Source organism: Stegastes partitus, unplaced genomic scaffold (assembly GCF_000690725.1).
Source record: "Stegastes partitus isolate 25-593 unplaced genomic scaffold, Stegastes_partitus-1.0.2 Scaffold1349, whole genome shotgun sequence".
Lineage (NCBI taxonomy): Eukaryota > Metazoa > Chordata > Actinopteri > Pomacentridae > Stegastes > Stegastes partitus.
The window spans coordinates 159320-182059 of NW_007579080.1; the positions used below are offsets into that span (position 1 = coordinate 159320).

Below are 22740 nucleotides of genomic sequence, written 5' to 3' on the forward strand. Positions count from 1 at the left end.
GGGTTCTCTGGCTTCCTCCCACACAGTCCAAAAACATGTTGAGGTCAATTGGTGATTCTAAATTGTCCACAGGTGTGAATGTGAGTGTGCTTGGTGTAGCCCTGTGATAGACTGGTGACCTGTCCAGGGTGTCCCCTGCTTTCGCCCTAAGTAGGCTGGGATAGGATCCAGCCCTCCACAACCCTAGTGAGGATGAAGTGGTGTATAGATAATGGATGGGTTTGCACATTTCTTTTAAATTGTATGTCCAACTGATGTGTACTTCTCTCTGTGTCCATATGGGTGCAGTAAAGAGCCAAGTATAGTAATCATCCAAGTAAACAAATTGTTGGGATCTTTTAAACTCTTGTTCTTGTCAGACGCCAAAACCTTCTGATGGCACACAAACAGAAAACAGTATTTGTGTGCATATATTATATATATATCAACACTGTACATTACTCATCATGCCACTATTTCAACTTACTGAACGACTGTTGACAATGCATTAACACAATGGATTAGCTGTAAGCCAGTTGAGGCATAATGGTGATTCAAACAATACTGATGGGCTAATTGCAGCATATTTCACTCGCTGTTCTTAATTAAATGTATTAAGTTGTCCATCTGCTTGTTCCTCACTTTCTGTCATCCTAAACTAGAACAGTCAGGGGTGACACAGTGTGTATTTGTAACTGTTCTCTGTTGGTGTGCAGTAGAAGCAGCAGAATAAATAGGCACGTCTTGAGCTCTTGTATAAGAGCTTGAGTTACAGACAGACAGGAGGACCGCTGTATATTAATATCATTCTTTCAGTTATATATTGTGCTTTGTCTTTTTGTGTGAGAAACAATTACAGAAAGACCTTGGCTTGTGTGCGGTGGACATTTTATAAACGTAACAATGTACATAGTTTTGAATGGATTTTTTCCCCCAAACTGGTGCACATTCAGTACCAAAAACTAATAACTGTGTGCTCTTTTGTTTATTGTATATGCACAGTATGTTTGTGTGGTGTCTGTTTGTGTAGTGGAGCTCGAGAGAACGGTAAATCTACTGCCTGTAAACCTGTCTGATAATATTGACACTTCAGGGACGTTTACAGATGATTGGCTGTCGCTCTAACCCACAGAATGTCTTTTTAAACCTGATTTAATGAGCCGCAGTGGATCCTGGTAGCAAGCTGTCAATTACAAGGTAGGCCCACCATAAAACATACCACACTATGTCAAGATTTCTCCAAACTGGACCATAGTAAGACTGTGCTGTATTAAAAATGATTTGAAAGTAGCAATTCAGGCCCTGACCTTATTAGAAAAATGTTTACAGAGTCAAGTAATGAAGTGAGAAGTAGAGTCATTTACACATAGACTTCTATACAATCTGACTTCTTTTGGCAAATAGAGGAGTCGCCCCCTGCTGGCCTTTAGAAAGAAGTTTAATGCACACTAATGTGCTTTACTTTTCAAATTAACGGCTACATTCATCTGTTAAGGTCTGCGTTCTAGCCTTTAATGAAACTGCAGCCTGCTACCTTATTTTGTCCACATTTGCTTCATAAATGCATTCTGGTAATAATTCAGCTTTTAATCTTGTGTCGTAAGATGTTTATATCTAATTACTGCTATTTTGATTCCCTTGTCAGTTTCTTTTTAATTTCTTATACTTCTAGAATGTAAATGTTACAGTACTTGATTTATAATAAAAAGTTCCCACTGATTGGTTAAACTCAGACAAGATGAATGCTGACTGGCTAAATTCAGACAGAACAACAAACACAATTTCTTGATGTCCTCGTGCAGTAGCACAACATCGCCATCTTCAGACTACAGTGTAACATTCATGCTAACATAGTACACTCATCATTGTTGTGTTTCCTGTGTGCTCATAGATCCACAGTTAATGTTGTGGTTGAAGCCACTGGATCCTATGCCACAATGGAAACAGAAAGGTTATAGGGCAGATTATAGGACTGTTCCTAATAAACAGTCATGATTTAATGTCAACCTACTGGGTGTTATAGTGCAGACTTCACAAGTTGAGCATTCTTCAGAAGCAAATGTGGACTTTTTTTTTTTTGAAGTTTTTTTTTTCAGCCTTTTTGCCTTTTATTGGATAGGACAGTTGAAAGAGAGACAGGAAAGCGGGGGAGGAGAGAGGAGAATGGGGGAAGGGGTCGCAGCAAAGGGCCATGAGCGGAATTCGAACCCATGGTCACTGCATCGGAGACTATAGCATCTATGCCTGGTTCGCCAGCTCAACCAGGTGAGCTAAAGCAGCGGCCCGCAAATGTGGACTTTTACATTCACACTACATTGATTATATTTGTTGTTAATCATTGTTTGCAGCTTTGGGCCGGCCCACCTCTGTGCCCCACAGAGACATGCCTATGAAAAAATAGTAAAAGTTTAAGGGACTTTGGTTTGACTTTAGCTACTCAGGTAGATTAATCGTAACAACTGGACTTGCTTGAGTTCGTTGAAGATGTTTCACCTCTCATCCAAGAGGCTTCATCAGTTCTGACTGACTAGTTGGGAGAACCAGATACTTATAACCTAAGGAGCCATTAACACCTGAGGTTCGGTTTCAGGTGGGGGTTGTTACTCCTCCCCCTCGTTATGCGAGTCGTTAGTGCTCCCCCTGCAACAAAGAGGTACGATTAATCCACCAGAATAACCATGACCTGGATGACTGAGAATCTTCACAGACACTTTAGCTGCTCATGATTATGGAACCAAAATTGCAAAAAGCTTTTTACTTTTTCATTTGTCCAAAAGGGCAGAACAGCCAAAGAGGACAAAAGGGTTGCTGTCCGAGCCTTAATAGACACTTAATGGACAAAGGGACAGCTTTTAAAAGTCCCACTTTGGTTGGTCACTGATTAAAGCCTTAAAACTCATCTCTTCTGTATCAAAGTTACATATTTAGTTACTATAACGTTGATTCATCTATGTGAAGATGTATGAAGTCCCTGCCCCTCTTTTTTCTGACCACACAACTCAAAACTATTCCACTCATTGACAAGCTACAACACTGGAGTGATTCATCCACACATGTACAGAAACTGATTCTAAAAAAGAATAATGACACAGAAATTCTCATCTCATAAGTTGATTGTAGGGTTTTCTTTGGTTTGTTACATATGAAAGGAAGTCCAAATTTTTTTGACTGTTACTGGCACACTGCAGTTTAAGGTGAAAATGCTCCACCATGGCATTGACTGCTTATTTGTCTCATGATGTATCTTCTATCATATAAAAAAGAAAGCACCATGTGAACATGTTAATAAGGTTAGGATTTTCACCAGAGGGGGTCTTTCATAATCTTGATTGGCAGAGTCACCTTTAAGTGACTGTGTGTTAAATATGTGCAGTATGTGTGTCTGAAAAGGCAAATAAGTTTTCTTCACAAGTCAACATCGTGTTTTATTCTTTCCCAGCATAGATAGATCAATGAATCCAGACCTGCCTCAGATCCTGCACGTTTAACAATAAGACTCAACAGAAACCTTCCCTCTCATCAAAAATCATACACATTTATATTGCTTTATATCAGTTTTACAGACAAATTTACATCAAATCAATATGTATTTGGAGACCAATTTTTTTATTTCCAAACTAAAAGCTTGATTTTTATTTACAACTGGGAGTATTCTGGTTTATGTTCAGCAGTGTGGCAGAGAATTTGTCATTTTTTCTTCTCCTTGACATTTATTACTTTGTTAATTCACCTGGAGGCATTCTGTGTAATCTAGTAATGTAATATTAATATCATAATTGAGGTCCACAGTACTCTCTTTAGCTTTAATTGCTCAGGACTAACACAGATGGTTGGCATTAATTCTGTTTAATTTGGCTGTAAAATAAGATGTGTCAAAGCAGGATTAGCTGTAAGATTTATGTCTGGTTTAAAATGTTTTCTATTCAGGAAATCAGCTCATTAGTCCCAATGCTAATCCCAGGAAAGCCTGAGTTTTGTTCACAATCAACACTAATGACAATATCTTGGCTTACGTGTAATGATGGAAGCCTTGGTGAATTACACCCAACGCTCATGTAAAGACAGTGTTTCTCTGCTCCAGTGCTGAATCTCCTCCATACTGGCCTCAGGCAGCAGCTACATGACAGACTTGGGATCTTCCCACTAATAAATACAATGCAATTATCTGGACTTGTGTTGAGTCTGAAAGGTGGCAGAAACATATTATTGTTTATTACAGACACTCAACCTTTCAGAGCGCATACAGACATAACAGTCCCCCAGAAGGACTGATGATATAAAATATCTAATCTGTAGAGCTAATATCCACAACATTTGTAATCCTGATTTTAAAGTGTCTGCAGTCCATAATGCAATAACAGGGAGATTCTCAAGCATCTCATATAGACAACACCTCCTGCTTTCTAAAATGCATTTTGTGCTTTTCACACTGCCCAGTTTTAGCCCAGGGTTACCGTCAGCAGGCAGGACTGAGGCTGAGAAGCTGCTGCCTTTTCAGCCCCTTTTCATCCAGTTCAGATGTGTGGGTACTGACTCTGTGCTGTTTTTTGTTATTGTTTGTTTATTTTTTTATATGATATCAAGCTGTTTTCTTTAGCTGCTTATGGTGAAATATAAAAAGAACCCTTTTTAATTGTGTACTTGTGTGAAGTAGAAGTGAACTGAGTCTCTGGGCTGTAGTTAACTGAGTACATTATGATACCAATCAACTCAAATCTTTTGGTCCAATTTGTCAAAGACACCTTAGTGGCTCATAAAGGTCCAATAAAGGCCCCAGATACATTCTAAATTGTCAGTAAAATGAGACATTTTAATACAACTTTGAGTTACATAAGTCTAAGTTCTAAGACACCACTTTTTTCTGACTATAAAATTATATTGAAAGGAACAGCTTTGGGAGATTCTTTTGGCTTTACAGTCAGTTCTTTCACCTTTTAAATGCAGACACGCTGTTGGACTTAGATCCAGTGTAAAACATGGCATTTATCAGTGTTGTAGCAGTCTGTTAATCTGTCAACACCAGTAAGAGCTACTTTATTTTTCTCATTGTCACAAATCCCAAGAAAAACCAACAATGACTGAATCAGTCCTACTAACAAGTATCTGCTGTCCAACGTCTGATAGCTCATTCATTTGTGCCGAAGAGCACCAGGGTCCCTTCATCACAACTGACGTTTATTTTTAATCAATGACACCATCTTACCACCCTATAAAAACACAACAGCACTAAATCTGTACTTATCCACCACTAGAAATGTGTCAAATACATTCACTACTGATTGAGTAATGTTTTGTTTTTTTTACCCATTTTTAATGATGGATGTCCTTCGCCCTAATTACAGACAGATGTTAAGTCAGAAAGTACAGAGAGAATGGACAAGCACATTGTTGGTTTTGGTCATAAGATTTCTTGACAGTTACAGAAATGTAGCATTTTGTCTGCCTCGTCTTTTACATTTAAGTTCAGCATTGACATTTGGAATTTGCATTATAAAATAATTCTTGTCTCTGCTTAGGATATGATGCTAAACTCATCAGTCAGTCCTGGGTTACAGCAGGTGCAGTGTGAAAAGGGCTTTATATTTTTGTAGGCTTTTACTCAGGGGGGGTTGTAACTCGGGGGTTCGAAGAAAGCAACTCAAGCCTTTAGGAGGAGTATTCGTACTCCTCGGCACTACGTCTTCCAAAGTCCATCCAGCCGATGTAATCTCTGTCCTTTATCCTGTGGCTGGGGGCCAAACCGCTGGCTCTGCTGCTGAGGGAGGATCTGCTCTGGTAGGGAGAGCCTGGAGGAGACAGAGACAGAAAGATGCGATGAGGGAAGCTTGCGAAGACGCACAACATTCGTCCTGTACTGGTTGTGTTAGAATAATGTACAAATTCCAAACAAGACAGTCACTCTTGCTGACTTGCTCTGTTTCTATTTCCGTCTTTGTGTGTCCTGTAAGACCAGTGAGCTCAGCAGGTCTCCAAGTCACACAGTGTTGACTCGAAAGAGGAACAGAGATCCACAGTGACAGAGGGAGCAGAGAGTGAAGCAGGGAAAATAAACGGTGGAGGGGGCAGGCTTGGTGGAGGAAACACAAATGGAAGAGACAAGGAGAGGGAACAAGGGGGGAGGTATGGAAAAATAGAAAGAGGAGCGAGGAAGCTAGAGGGAGGTGGGAAATGCCAGATGGTGGGACTTGGAGCCCAGCATGAATAACAGCAGACTGCAGAAGGATGGATGTCAGGAAGAGAGAAAAAACAAGACCAGGAGCGAAATAAGAGCAGAGGAATGAGCTGTGTGTAATGAGATAACATGACTAAAGGGGAAGACGTTCGCCACAGCTGCTCTTTCTGTCCACGTCTGCTCTCCGTCCTGCATCAGCAGTCATGCATATGCGACCGCTCACCTTTCCTGGAGATGAGTCTGGCCAGGAGCTGGCTCAGGCTGTTGGAAGTGTCTGCGTCCTGGCTGTAGCTGGCGAACTGCCCTGAGGGGGGCGCTGGAGCTGAGCGGGCCTGGCGGGAGTGGACGGGCGAGGAGGGATGAACGCTGTCTGTCACCAGAGCCAAACTCTCAGCTCTCTGTGGGAGGATGAGGAAGGCAAGACAGTCATGGAACCAAAATGATATTAAAAGACATGCATGGTATATAAGGTTTTAATGAAGTATATAGAGGTAGTTTAAATGAAAAAATACATCTTTAGGAAGCATTTTAGTCAGTACAGTGAGTATGAGCAGGGTCAATGCCACTTCCCCATACTGTAAAGCATACTATGTGATGATGGTGTGTTTCTGAAGAAGTTTCTCAAGTTCATTTGTCTTTTATGCCACATTCACAGAACATCATCTATCATATGCATGTGTCTTACCACGGACTGTGAAGGCAGACTCAGGGAACCACTGGACAAAGCAGCCAGGATGACACACACACAGATACCTACATTCATGACTGGACACAGAGAGAAAAACAAGTTAAAACAATATCCACTATATCTTATGTGGTCATGTTCCTGTTTAATGACTTGTCTCTGTTCTCTTTCTCTATCTCTCTTCTGAGGGGGAAAAAAAAAAATCAGAGGTATTGTGAGTTTTTGCCGAAAGCAGCAATAAATCACTTTACAGTCACTGAAGCGCAGCAGTGGAGGAAGAGATTAACCTTTGATGGTTCTGTTGGAACCTACGGCAAACATCACTTTGTCTCCTCTTACGCACTCCGCTCGCTCTGCCACAGAGTGACACAACAATTTAGTATTTAACGTGCACGTACGCGAGCACGCTTGGTTCGTGGCGTAGTTGTGATGAATGCACACTGTCAGCATCGGTAGGATCCCAAAGACAAGACGGCAATTATCTCTGCAGCCTAACTGTGCTGGATTTTTTTGAAGAGGGTTCACGTGAGAGTCTTTCTTAGCAACATTGCATTCCCACTGATTGTTGAATTGATTTACTCACACAAAGGGCTTAAAACTGATTTTTAAATAGACAAATATATTGAAAAATAATACATTTAACTCATCTTTTCATATTTGTCACAGCATTTATTTGCTTTGAACATTATTTGTATGTTTGACTTTATATCTATATTTGATCTAAATCACAGTTTTGAAGAAAAAAAAAGCAGTGTGCTTGTGGAAAAACTATTTTAAGAAGCTGTTTTTTACATTACATTAGTCAGATTTGCTCATTTTCTAGTCCTGCATGTGTCATGGAGCCTAAATAAGCAGCATATTAGCTGTTGATGAATGATGCCTCCTGCCAAATTATTCCTTCAGGGGAAAACATTCAATTAAATAAAACAAACAATGCCAGTTGCTCTGAGACTTTCAATCTTCAATCAATCAAAACCCTCACTGTCCGTCTGCCTGAGTGTTTGCTCTCCGTAAACCTCTTATTCTCTCTCTGAGCGGAGATGTTTGTTCACTATTTTCCAGGGTCTTTTCTCACTTGCTCTTTGTTTTTTTTTCTCTCTTTCCTTTGCTTCTTTGTTTCTTTGTCAAGTCAAGAAATGGTATCATGGCAGCACTTATGCACAGGAAAGTACACCCACAGTAGCTACATTATTATCAAACAGCATCCTTGTTAAGACCTTTTGATGAAGTGAGTGTTTCAACAAATATTCTTATCCTACTGATGTGTTCATCCCTCAGCAGCCTGGACGACACTGTTGCTGCGAGTCCAGAGCTTCAGTACAGTAGAGAATATTAAAATAAAACCGTTCCTGTTTATATTTGTCTAATTTTATCGCTGTAACTCGATACAACAGTGAATAATTTTGTTTAAATTGACACAGTGGTGGTGTAAATGACCATTCTGTTGATGCTAATATAATTCCTGTTAGCAGCTGGTCATTGTCTGTCATTCATTATTCAATCGGCTGGTAATGATGCTAATGTAATGTGTGTGAAAACCCTGTATTCTCTTTTTTCCTCTCCTCTACGGAAAAAAAAACAAAGAATAGAGAAAATATAGGAGAAAAAGATTTTAAACTCCTTCATGCTGAGCTCTTTGGAAGACTTAATGGGAATTTCTCTCCTACTTTAGATTTTTGAGTACAGCCTGTCTTATCATAATCACAATAATAACCACATGATATGCATAGAAATAACAACTTATCAAAGAAAACACAATACACAAAGGAAGAATTTTGCATTTTGGAAACTAACAGCAAAACAAAAAATTCAATTTTCATTATGTGATGATTTGCATATTCAAGAAATAAAATATACCAGATTTTGTAGGTAAAGATGAGACTAATTTTAATATTTTGTCATTTATCAAGTTATTTTTCCCATAAATCCCCGCTTACTGAACCAAAATTCCAGCCCTTTTACTCAACTTCTCAGATAAAATACGCAATTTCAGGATTGTTCCTATTAAAATTACGGGGACAAGTCAAATGAATAACTAATAATAAAAAAAGTCCCTCAACAATCTATCACCTTGTCTAAGTTTTCCTCTAAGAATTTTTTTTTAACCACTGTTCAACTGGCCATCAGCAACAAAAAAACTGACAAAAAGTAAGGACACAATCTGCAGAGTGATTTTTTTTTTCTTTATTCTTACCTGCAGTTGTTGGTGTGGACAGGGAGAGGATGATCTGAAGATGTTGAGCTTTCCTCCAGTGTTCAGGCTGTGAGTGAGTGAGAGAGAGGGGAGACCATATTTTATAGTGGCAGAGATGAAGGAGGAGGAGCCTGGGTTTGTGGGAGGAGCTTGTTGCTGGCGCAGAAACCTACGGTGGTGACGCCACTGAAGACGCAAACGTGCACACATGCAGGAAAACGCACAAATCAACGCCAGCGTGCGCACACACCAAATTCCATGAGCAAGTGTCAGGATAAAGGTGGCAGCTTTAATGGTGTCGCCTCCTCCTCACTCACCTGTGTCAGGAACACACACACACACACACACACACGGGGTTGGTGGTGTACTTCTGTGGTTTCCAGTGAAGAGAAGCTGAAAGGCTCTTTAACATGAAGTACAATGCATTGCCAGGTGAGGAGCAACATGCAGTTCAGAGCCCTTTCAGGCTTCAATTTCATAAAGGAAAGAAATTTCACTCTGACAGGTTCTTTTCTTTATGCCATCAAATGCCCTCGGTTGGTGTTCTCACAGAATAAGTTTAAAAATACAATTCACAACTGAGACTTTAAACTAAACTTTATTTCGTCTGATGCACGTGCGGCCCCTGGCGTATCCGGAAAAATCAGACTTTTCAGACAACATGTCAAGAGATTTGTCCATTTAATCACTAATACAATCAATCAAATAGATGCTGCTGAGTGGAAGTATTTAACAACAGGAACTCCTATTATCCTTTCTTTTTTTGGCAACAATTTTAATATTTTCCGTCAGTATCAGTGATTGATGTGTCTGAGCTCTGTCCCATGAAAACCATGTATCATCAGCTTTTCATGAGTTAAGAAAAAAAAATGTTACAATCTTTTGTGTGACGATGCAATTCAGCAAATTCACTGGATGTTTAACTTGTTTTTTTAGTTAAAGAGAGAGGATAATATTCTTAATCCTTACATGTGTCAACTTTGTCAACTTTAAAAAAATAAAAATAAAAAAATAAATCCCCAGTTTTGGAGATACATGTTTTTTCTTGGACAGCATCAATATGTGCAGTACTGATCCAGTGGGTATAATGGGCTCAGTAATATCCATCCATTTAACCATTTTGCTCTGCTTTTCCAGAGTTGGGTGGCAACAGGCTAAACAGGCCATTGCAGACTGCCCTCTCCAGAGCAAAGTTTTCCAGCTACTCCTGTGGGATCCCATTAAAAGGTGAGATAATTTCTTCAGAGAGCTCTGGGTCCAACTAGTGCCACGTCCCAGTTCTACAAGCCTGGAAGAACCTCTTAAAGTAGGCATCCGGTAGGCATCCCAGAGGCAACAGATGGCCAAACCACCTAAGCTGGCTCCTTTCAGCATGAAGGAGAAACAGCTCTACTCCAAGCTCCTCATCCTGTCTGTAAAGCTGAGCCCAGCCACCCTGCAGAGGGAGGAAACTCATTTCAGCCACTTGCATTCTTGATCTATTTTTTTTTTCTGTTACTCAGTGAGGGTTGGAACGTAGATCGACTGGTAAATTGAAAACTTTGCCTCTCTCTTCACCATGACAGTTTGGTACAGTGCCTGCATTACTGTTGATGCTGCATCAATCTGTCTGTCCATCTGGAGGACCAGTGCAGAGTCTGTGTTGGCTGTGGAACAGTGATGCAACTCTTTACTCTGCAGAGTTGCTGCAGGTGTTATGAAACTTGGACCACCCAGTCCTTCTGTGTTTTGTGGATTTGGAGAACCCATGGCCGCCAGGGAACCTTATGGAGCAGGAGTGCAGTTCCCCTGGGCTGCTGCTATGAGCCATCCAGTCCCTGATAAACCAAACTGAAAGCTGTGTTTGTATTCTTGGCACAAAATGAAGCATGCTTCCAGCAGATGTTGGACTCTGTGCAGGTGACTCTTGTCTCCAACCCTGTTTACAATTTTCATTAATGGAATCTCTCAGAGGAGCCGGCATGAGGAGGGTGTCTGTTTTGGAGTCATTCTTATGGCTTCATAGAATAGAAACTAATATGCAAGGTTGTAATTCACAGAGTATATGTAAGTCTGATATAGAGGTTCTGAACACACCGTTTACCAGGTTTGATATCACTTTGAACAGCCTACATAGAAACATTGGAATGCATTAAAAGCTTAGAAGGTCAAAAATTAACAAGAGAATGTTTTGAGCTAACAATAAGGTTTTTGTGCCTGGAAAAAAAAAAAAAGCTCTGGAACTTGCAAGGCCAGAAAAACATTAACAGCGTTATGGTGCTTTGTGGAGAAAGACTGAAGGAATTCATGTAGTTCATAGATCTGGACATTGGAATAATAAAATGAAGTGGTACTGCAGGAATGGGTTTCTAAAAGGTTCAATAAAGCTGTAAAGACGTACTAAAGTGTTTATCACATTTTCAAGCTAAAGCATGAATTCTTCAGTGTTTGACTTCTTAATCACCATCTGCTGAAGTTACTTTTTTTTAATATTGCTTTTATATGTGCTAATTCTGCAAAAAGCAACTGCAGTATTTTGTGCTAGGTTTGAAATGAGCAGTTATGTGGGGGAAGACAAAGTAATGCGATACAATCAAGTCCTTTGATTATCGGATCGGATATTCAGCGTTTTTCCTGTTTTTGGTTTTCGTGTTTTTTTTTGTTGTTTTATTAAACTAATTCCCAATAATATAAATATATTTAAAATTGTGCTACTTTTGCTGTGATTAAGGCGCCTCTGTGTTTGCAGTCCATACACATATAAAACATGGACGTAGCCTTGCGGTCTAAAATGTAAAGCCAGTGCCGAAGTGCTTGAAATCTGCATTCTTTCTAATGGCCAGCAGGGGGCAACTCCTCTGATTGCAAAAAGAAGTTTGCTTGTATGTAAGTCTATGCAAAAAGGAGCTTATTCCTCCCTTGATGTGTTTCCTCAGTAAACATTTTTCTAGTGAGTTTATGGACTCAACTGTTAGTTTCAAGACTTAGGGAATACAACATGGTAGTCATTTTGTAAATAATCATCCCATTTACAGTAAAGCAGACAATAAAGCTGGGAATGCTAGGAAGTCATTAAGGATCACCTTTAAAGAGTCTTTCATGCAACACTCAAACCATGAAGCCATTGGAGAAAGAGATGTATTTATTATCTGCTGTTTTGCTGGAGGTGGGCGACAAACCATGTGGGGTGACATGTACAGCCATACAACCTTCTCTTGCCCAGAATCCATTTTGCTAATTCTGTTGGGTCAATTTAAATACTGATTTGCATGCAGGGTTTGTCTGAATTATTTTAAATTCATCATTTGTTCAGCTGATGCTGAGATCACAGGCAGGGAGGCTTTAAAGCCTTTTATGAAAATATGTTCATTCTTCAGCTCCATGTAGTTCAGGTCCTGAAACTTTTGCTTCCCTGGGGATATTTCCTAGCACTCAGAGTGAATGAAGTCCTATAACGTGGGTTTATTCTGTCATGAAATTTAGTTGAGTGTCGATAAGACCTGTGGAGCTGCACAATTAGATGTACTTTTGTACATGTACAGTACATTTGAACAGGTAGTTACCCAAATCATGCACAGTATTGTACCAGGAATAGTTATTGTAATGTCGATAATGTATGTCGTCTTTGAATGTGTTTTCTTTCATTTTGTATTTAGTTATTGGTTTAAATAATTCTTCATCAGTTGTTCATCTGTTTCCTGTACTACTCCTCCAGAAATCAGTAAAGCTGTATCTTATCTAAACTATCATGTGGCACTAATGGTGTATTCTGCTCAACACTGAACTCAGTTATGGCCACATTGCATTCATCTGTAAGAGTGACATTGCAGATGGAGATAGAGGACTATCTGAGTCTGTCCCTGGTGTGTTTTAGCGCTCCTCTCTTTAATAATGAGATGCCTCCTAACACTGTCATTAGCAGCTGTTTAACTCTGATGGAGGATGCATCCAAACACTGTCACTGGCACCTGTCGAACTTCCAACAGACACACATGAGCAAACACAGCATTTTAAAAGTGTTCATTCAAACTTTCGACCCACCCCACTGCACACTGGCTCTCACTTTAACATTCAACTATCTATACTTTATGAACAGCATTAGTTGATATCTTCTCCTTCCTGCTGTTAAGAAAATCAAGTAAAATGTTTGTCACATTTTGACTTTTCAGCCTTGTAAGCCTGCAGCCTTCGTGTTTCAAAATCAAATCCGGGGTGTCTTAGGTCGTGTCATTTTGGACAAACAGACAACTGAACAAATGACTGGAAGCTGACTAATCCACTCTCCTCCCACAGGATTTCATTACAGAAGTGCGGCGGTGAGCCTCATCAGACAGGTTCTGTCTACTGTTTGGAGAAGAAAAGATGAAGATGAAGCCCCAAAAAAACCCCAAAAAACTGTAGACTATATATATATATACAAAAAATGCTTCCTGTGCAAAATCATTATGTAGTTTTTTGATGAAGCTATTTTCCATTTTAAACATAATTAAATCTGCATCTGTTGCCCTCTACATGCCTTTTTAAATCTGTAACTCATATCAATATCCCACCAGAGAGCTGTCCTAAAAATGACCATTTTACCACTTGTATACACTGTATATTGCATGGCTATTTACATAAGATTCCATCATGCACACTTGGCAGATGGTTCAGTTCAGAGCAAATTAAAAAAAAAACTTTTCCTATGTGCATTGTGAATTCTTTCAAATGGCCAGCAGGGGGAGCCTCCTCTGGTTGCAAAAAGAAGCTAGATTGTATAGAAGTCTGTAAGAAAATGACCCTACTTCTCCCTTGAACTGTTGCACCAGTTAGCATTTTCCTGATGAATTTATAGTCTCAATCTTTAGTTTAGACTTTTTAAATGTATGATGAATGTCTATTTACAAAAAGAATGCATATTCATCTGGCAGATGCTTCTGTTCAGAGCAACTTTTTTCTTTTTTTTTTTTTACCATGGTGATGGCGGCATTCATAGACGCATAGACAACGAAAGTGAACGTTTTGAGTGTCTTGTCTATCCCAGACATTCATTCCGCAAAAACTGTGGCCGGGAGACTTTGCTGGGCGTCAGGACAGTGAACGGCGCTGGAATTGCAGCGATCGGTTGTGATGTGGACATACTACAACAACATGGAGTCCAATCAGAGACTACACTGGCAGTTACCCGAGAGAGAAGGAAGTGCAAACGGCACAAACTTAAACAAAGGAGGAGGAAGAGAGCCAGGATCCATGCTAGGCTAAAGACTAACCCCTCCAGACCAGCAAGACCATCGCTCCTACTCTCCAATGTCCACTCCCTCCACAACAAGCTGGATGAGCTACGTTTGCTGAGAGAAACCGGCAGAGAGTGGAAAGACTGCTGTGTGTTTACTTTTACAGAAACATGGCTCCATGACAACATCCCAGACGGCCATACAGCTGGAGAGGACGACATTCCGCGTGGACAGACAAACAGCTAGCTCTGGGCAGCATCTGCAGCTTTACCATCGTCACACCATCGTGCGTGTCTTTGTGTCCCTGAAGACCTACCAGGACCTGAAGAGGTTCACCATGTTCAACGAATGGCGGCGCGCATGGATGCAGCGACCCCTTCAGGAGACAGCGAGAGTGAACGTTTAGTGTCTTATCCCAGATGTTCATTCCGCAAAACTTGCTGGTTGAATAATCCTGAAGAAATGCTCTTTCATCTTGCCTGTACTACTGTGTATGTACAGCAAAATGACAATAAACCTGATGTGATTTGATTTGATTGACAATGGGCCAGTCAGGACAACCACTTTATTAACCTATTACTACTTTAATGGTATGTTAAAAGGGATACATTCCAAAACAAATATTAAAATGTTCTTCTGACTTTCTCCATTGATGTACTCAAAAGGAAACATTGGATTTGTTGGGTTTCTCTTTAGACTTTATTGGAAGGTCTTGATCTTAAGTGAATTCAGGTGGCTTATGTTGTGAATTGACAATATATAAATAAAACCGGACTGAAGTGTAACCTTATGGACTTACTGTATATACAGTAGAGTGAAATATCATTCTGCTAATAAACATATTTACAGTTAAACCCCATTGTGAACCAACCTTTTTGAAGTTTCAATGTCCCCAAATTAGCACTATATTGTAGTTAACTTTTAGGTTTAAAAAGGCCAACATTTCATCAATATTCCCTCAACATGCTGTGCACAGGGACTATGGCTGTGCATGCATTTTTTAAAGCAGAGAAGAAGAGTGTTATACATTTTAAGCACTGTATGGTGTGGACAATGAATCGTGACTTGATGTGAAAATCTTCCTAAAGTATGTGTGCAATGTGTAATGAGAAAAACATCTTCAAAGAAAAGAAACTATGAGGAAAAGGAAGGGTTGAGCAATCCCTTGTAAGAGATGTTCAATATAAACCAAGCCGTTTTATCTGTATCTGCTGCCAAAGTAAAAGATATTATTATTTATTGCTTTCATATGAGCTGATTCTTAAAATAACAACTGTACTGTATGCTAACTTTGTCAAGAGACTCCATGTGGACAAGAAAAAGTAATGTAGCTGTAATGTTGGTCATTAAATGTAAGTTAGTAGTGGTTGCCTTTAACCTCGCTGATTTAGTGGAAAGATAACATTAACCTAAACATGGTGCCAGCTGTATAACTTGGATATCTCTATAAAATATTTTACATATCCTGTAGTTGCAAATAAATTAAAATAGATGATTTCAATTTTGCATCTTTCTTCAAACATGTTCAGTCAGAGCTCAGCTGTTGCATTGATCCTATCTGGACAAAGCCTGGGAGCAGCTCAGGCAGAGTAGACCTGGATATATTCTCATATGTCAAACCCTACTTGTGTCAATAGCATTGACAAAAAGCATCTTCTGGATTTGTGTGGGCGATTTGTTCCGGACCTTAAAGCTCTGTTCATGTTGTTGTTTTCACCTGAACCTAAGTGCCGTAAGCAGTTGCTGCTCCTTTTGGACAGTTTTCAACAACAGGATTTCATCTGTGCAGGATGGTTTGGTGGAGCACATAACCGAGTTTTGACCTTTTTGCTGGCAGCTGCTCCTGCAGGTGTTTAGAAGCTACATGAATTACCTGAGCATCACAAGCACCTGAAATCTGAGTTTTTCTGTCCATGTTGCAGCACTGGACCAAACCTGAAAGACTGCTTCATCTCAGCAAGGTATTTGCTGCCTTTGGCTCTGTACATTTGTTGCTTGTGTGTTTATATGGTTCTCCCTGTGCTGCTGTGTGCTTGTGGGCCATGTGAAGGCATTCACTCACTGCTAACTAGCTGCTGCTTTGTTTTCTGCTGTGTTCCCAACGCGAACAAGTGTGCGAGTTTTGCATTTTCTTTTGGTTCTTGTTCGGGATGTTCATTATGCTGATTTATGCATTATGCTGATTTATGCAGTGTGTTTGAGTGTTAAGCTAAAATGGGTCCCCTGAGGTTGTTGCTTGTTGTGTTTTCACAGGGGGGTTCCTGTTTACTCTGTGCACACTTTGGGCAGGAGATCATATTGCATGTTGACTTTAATGATGTAAACATGACTTTTATTTGACATTATTCACATAATCTTTTAAGTGTATTATGGAGGTAGTCACATCCACATTCTTTCATCAAACAATATGCAGCTACGCATGAGAATGTATCAGTCAAAGCTCGGTTATGTGTCAGAATGACACATTATTCCTTATTTAATTTTCAACAAGCTGCTCAGCTCCTGCTCGATAGTTTCTGCTATTGTTACACACAGCTGTTGTTCTTGCCAGTTTGAGCTTAAACGTATGCATTAGCCATCTGTTTATGACTCTCACTCTGTAAATCATTTGATAACAATACATAGTTTGCTCTATGTGTGAATTTGTGTGCAGCTGCATACATCTCAGGCTCTGTGTACGTGCTTCTGCATGTCAGGTGAGTTGTAGTTCATCTCAACTCCATGGAAAGCATAACTTCTTTTTGACTTTACAGCAAGGGAATAGTGAAATATTGTCTACATGGAGTTGGATTCTGTATCGCTATGACACTGGTTTGTGGATCCCTGGTCTGGTGAGCTTGTTGCACGTCAGTAATGATGAAGCGTGAACCTGAAGCATCAGCTCTAACTGAAGTGACTGTAGAAAGTTGTATGGAGCAAAAGGTTGCTTTTTTTGCTCAACAATAAACATTACAAAGTTTCCTTAAATCTAAAATAATCCAATCTAGTGACAACAATTATGTCCAGGTTTGTCCTCATACCAAGCTGACTAAGTATAGTGGAGCTTGAAAGTTTACAAATTTCTATATTTCTGCATGAATGCCCCGAAGCATTGAGGTTTAAAAGTAGAAAAACTACTTGGTTATTTATTTATTTATTGAAGAAAATGACACAACATGGCATATCCGATCATACATGCATACATGTACATTTAAATCTTACATGTGTGACAAAAGGGACAACAAATGGTTTCAGTATCTGGTGTGTCTGTACAGTTCTTGATCAGACATCAGCTTAGAGGAATTTTAACCCATCCCCCTGAACAGAACAGCTACAACTCTGATGTCAGTGGGTTTCCTCCCATTAACTGCTCACTTCAGGTCCTTTAACTATTGGATGAAGGTCAGGAATATTCCTGGGCCAGTCCTAAACATTCTCCTTCTTTAACCATTCTGTAGTAGGATGACTCGTGCACTCAGGGTCGCTGTCTTGCTGCATGACCCTCTTTTCTTGAGATTAACTTTCCTTTAGAATTTGCTGGTATAATTTAGAATTCATTGTTCAGTGATGACAAGTCACCTTGGTCTGGATGCAGCAAACAGATAATAGATGAAAGGGTTCTTATGCTGGCATGCAGTCTTTTCCTGTCTTAAAACATAATGATTCTCATTTAAATCAAAAGGTTCCTACTTGGTCCCACTCGTTCAACAAACATTTTTGCAGAAGCCCTCTGGCTTGCCGACATGATTTTGAACAAATTGCAGATGGAAACTGTGTTCTTTTTGGAGAACATGATGTTCTCCTTGCAACACAGCCAAACTGTTTTTCAGAGCATTTATTTGCTTAGAAGTTACCCAGGGTTTCTTCTGACTTTTGTTACAGCTTGGCTGAAAAACTGCAACAAAAACAAGGAGACAACAACTGTGTGGTGATTAAAAATACTTCTTTTAACCAAAATCAATCAAAAGGTGCGTAGAAACAACCAAACCAAACCCAGAAACCCTGATGCTGATGTTTCTGGAGACAGGCAACTCCTGTCAGAGAGGACCTGTTAGAGAGCAAGCGAAATAAAGAAAGAGGAAACGAGGGAATGATGGAAGCCTTATGTGGCTGAGCCACTGGTCCAAGGTGTGGCTCAATCAACCAATCACCCTCTGCTTAGCCTCCGCAACACCTGGTGGACTGGCGGAGGGTCATCACACCTCCCAGACTACATGCCTCATTCTTGGAGCGATCCACTCCCGGGGAGGTGGCAATGGTTTTAATTTCTTCCCTTTTTTTGCAAAATCTGTCTGTGGATTCGTGGAATCCAAACTCTTTAGAAAAGTTTTTTTTTTTTTCACCTTTTGCAGCCTGATGAGCATCAATAGCTCATTTTCCGAGATCTCAGAAATCTCCTTTGTTTTTATCAAGATACATTTCCACAAACGCGTGCTGTGAAAATGGAACTTTGAGTGATTCCTTTTCTTTAAATATTGTCATCCCACTAATTGAAAACATTAGACTCTAATTTCACCTTCAAATTAACTGCTAAATCTCTGAATTCTTAGACTATCCATCCATCCATTATCTATACACCGCTTAAGTCTCACGAGGGTCGCGGGGGGGCTAGAGCCTATCCCAGCCGACTTAGGGCGAAGGCAGGGGACACCCTGGACAGGTCGGCAGTCTATCACAGGGCATTCTTATACTATTGCTACCCAAAGTTGTGCACTATTGGGTTATGCTCCTCAAAAAAGAAAAGACTAAGCATAACATTTTGGTCTTATTTGTTGAACAGGGTTCTCTTTATCTACTTTTTGTACTTTAGTGAAAATCTGATGTGGTTTCAGGTCAGATTTTTGCAAAATTATAGAAAAATTTAAAGTGGTCACAAACATTCCCAGCGTCACACGCAGGCTCATAATGTCATCACTGTTGTCATCAGAACACAGATTGTACATGCACGCAGTTTTTCAGGAATGCATTCATGTTTATTCTCCTCCTCCCTGCAGTGAGTCATGCTACTTGAGTTAATTGCAGCGTTGCATCATGTGGGTCAGAAACCTCTTCAGTAGATGGACCCTCTTTTCTGCTCTAATTAACCAGCTTGGTTGTTCTTTTATTGTCTGACATGAAGGGAAGGCCAGGGGCAGAGATAAAGATGCAGGGAGTAAGAGGGCGGGAGCAAAAAATGTTGTTGGTAAAACGTTAATCAAGTAATCTTATAATCACGTGTATCGCCTTTGAAAACACTCACTGAGTGCTTTTTAGCATTCAATATTGAAAGGCAGAGTGTTTTGTCTTAATTGTAGAATGTTTGAAAGACAGATCTGGGAAAGAGCAAAGTGTTAAAAAACAGAAGACACGTGAAACGTGCTGATTATGAGGCCACACGTTAAAAACACACTGCAAACATATCTTGTAATTTTATAAAACTCGACTGTCATGACTTTGTTGTCCTTGATTACTTCAGTTGCATGTGTTCGCTCTGAACTCTTTCTCAGACAGTCTCTCTCTTCCTCTGCTTTTGTTTAATGAGAATCTCTGCGACCAGCTGAACAATAGCCTCCAGGTAGAACTGTTGTCTGGGTTTGGTGGCATCTGAGAAATGTTTTCTAGACTCAGGACTTTGCTCAGTGTTTTAATTTTGAAGCTGAAATTAAAGTTGTTCCACCTTTGCTGAGGGCATTGTACATTTTATTAAGAATATTCACCAAAACCCTTCACACACTGATTTCTTATTAGAAAGTCAGACTCCCTCTGTATTGTCTTGTTCATTAAGGTTTTCCCCATTATCTAAACATTTCAAGTAAAACAATACTAAGAATCAACCAGCTAGACGTGCTGTTAAGCTCTACTTAGGCACAGTGAAGCTCTCAGCCAAACGGTCAGATCAAAGCTCTAACATGCTCACAGTGACAATGCTAATATATAACCATCTTAGTGCGGCCTGTTGATGTGATAGCTTGTACAGTTTCTTATTGGTATTAGAACTAAATGGTATAAAGAAAAAACGACATTGACATTGTGGTTTAATTTGCATATGTAGACATACATACATTTTGTTTATTGTTATTGTTGTTGTTATTGTTATTATTATTTTAAGACAAGCTCTAGTTCAGTGTTCACTGTGTGATGGATTTAACACTTCTGAGACCCCATAAAAAGCTAAACTGTCATACGAGAAGGACAGCATGAAATTATAAAACCACTGACATGACAGTTTAATCCCTTGGTCAGATTTACTGTATTACAAATTACAGCTTTTGTGATGTGCAAATGTATTGTTTTAATTGCCACTTACTTAGTAATTGGCATGATAAATACATGTTTTTAAGTTGACAAACATTTTAAAAAATAAGTTGCCTCAAGTAGTAGCTTTTAATATATGCATTTCTACAACAAAATTTCAGTTGTGTATTTGAACACAGGCCCTGTTGCCTCAGGAAATAAATGTTACCTTCTTTTTATCATATTTCTTTCATGTCCTCTAACACACAATTTTTACCGTTTGAATCTGTTCAGGCATTGTGCGTGGGTATGAGAAAGGAATTAAAATCCTAAACTCAAGAAAAATTAAGATATCAAGCCAATTTCATTCAGTGAATACAGCTTAAATTTAGTTTTAAAAAATCAACTCATGTAAAACTGTTTGAGTTTAAATTAGACACAATCTTAGATTTTTTGAAAATTATTCTGGTAAATTGGCTTCACCTAAATAGCGCCTTTCTACCTCAGTGCTACTCAAAGCACTTTACACTGTGTTTCTCATTCATGCACCAGTGGTTCAGTGTCTTGCCCAAGGACACTTCAGCATGTGGATCTGGGGATCGAACCACCAACCTTGCAATCAGTGGACAACCCATTCTACCACCAGAACTATGACCCATTACGTCAACACAGCCCATCAAAATAATGGCTGCAACTTAAAAGGTTACCTCGATCAATAAGTTAGATTTTTCCCCCTGCAAACATGCATTTAATTAGGTTGTAAGATCTCTTGGTAGGTAGTTTGGAAGAATAGTGATAAACCTTTTAGCTAATAATACCACCTTGGTAGTAGTATATTACTGTAGTCAGACTTTCCTTATTAAACTCAATGTCTCCTGGAAAGTAATGTCTCCAGAATGAAAATAAGAGTGACAAACTCCTGGTTTAAAACAAAGATGTTGCCACACTGCACAAGTTTACCCAAATATTCATAATATTACGGAGCAAACAGTATATTTATCTGATATAGGGCTCAGTATGTTAGTGTGTTAACAGTTTCCAGATTAGTTCTGCTCACCAGCATGATGTCTTCTTTAGTGATTATGATGATAATTCTGACTTATTTTGCAGTGGCGTTGCTGTGTGGTATTACGCCTTGAACTCTCCTTTCTCAGAGGAAATAATCTTACTTGATTTTTGCTGTCCTTTCTGAATTTCTGCTTTTTGCACCAAAACCAGCAAGTAAATCACACGCAGGATTATCAAAACAAATAATGTAAAGTCCAATATAGAATAAAGTATAAGAATGTGAAGTCCCACAATATTGTGTTCATATATTTTTAGTTTTTTTTTTTATGATTTTGAGAATTTAATGAAAAAGCTGTAAGCTATTTGTGTTAAATTAAACAATGTTAAAGCCTGGTGTGCAGAACTGTGCGGTCTTATTGAGGCGTCTTAAGAATGAGTTTCTCAGGGGAAATAATGTGAGACTACGTTCAACAGCTTCTTCTAATAGATCCTTTCATCAATACTAATGCTTCTCTCTGGGCCATAAAAACTTTGTGTGTGTGTGTGTGTGTGTGTGTGTGTGTGTGTGTGTGTAATATTCACATTATCAGTAACACGTGTCTCTTTATCCGTTATTTGTGTGTGTATGACAGTAATGACACAACTTTCTGATGCAGTGACTTAAACAGGGGAAAACTGTGTTGTTATCAGAAGAAAAATTCATTTTGTAATGATATTAAATATTCCTGAATGTGGGAGACATCCTTCACTATTTGCTGACAGGAAGTGCAAAATGGTGTCCTGGGGTGGACTCATAAAGCATAAAAAACAGGGAAAACACACAGGACCCATGAATAAATTTCTACTGAAATCTTTCTGTATCAAAAATTAAACTCCACATAAAGTAATTTCTGAGATTTGTTTCCAAACACTTTGTACATGCCAGCAAATAACTGCTGAAAACACTGAAAGTCTGTGTACTGTTTAGTGCTGAACTGTGTCACAAGTTGTGTACTACAGCCTACATATTGCTTGTTAGCAATGCAAATGCAGCTTCCCTGGAGGTTAGAATTTGCAGAACGTCTCAACTGTGATCATTTAATGAACTTAAGATTGAGATGAAGAAGAGGTAGATTGATTTTTGTGAAGAGCCACACATTTCATGCCAGCTAGTTTTACAAATTTCCACAGGAGACAACTGGGTTTTACAGATAATCCGCTGTTGTTAATTGGGGTTGAACCAATGATCTCCCTCTAGCATTCATCCTCCCATCCCACCAAAATATTGGCTTTTAAAATTTCCCCACTGTGGGATTAAGAAAGGCTTATCTTATCTTAT

At 39.4% G+C, this 22740-nt stretch overlaps 1 protein-coding gene across 1 annotated transcript; it reads right to left on the reverse strand.

Annotated features, from left to right (window-relative positions):
* Positions 1-3391: 3391 nt before the first annotated feature.
* Positions 3392-9099, reverse strand: LOC103369921 (cholecystokinin-like). Its single transcript, XM_008298773.1, has 4 exons — positions 9031-9099; positions 6837-6916; positions 6375-6549; positions 3392-5765 (listed from the first exon to the last, which is right to left on the reverse strand). The coding sequence occupies exons 2-4, from the start codon at positions 6912-6914 to the stop codon at positions 5626-5628; spliced, it is 393 nt and encodes a 130-aa protein (XP_008296995.1). The 5' UTR covers positions 6915-6916; positions 9031-9099; the 3' UTR covers positions 3392-5625.
* Between the last annotated feature and the right edge of the window lie 13641 nt (positions 9100-22740).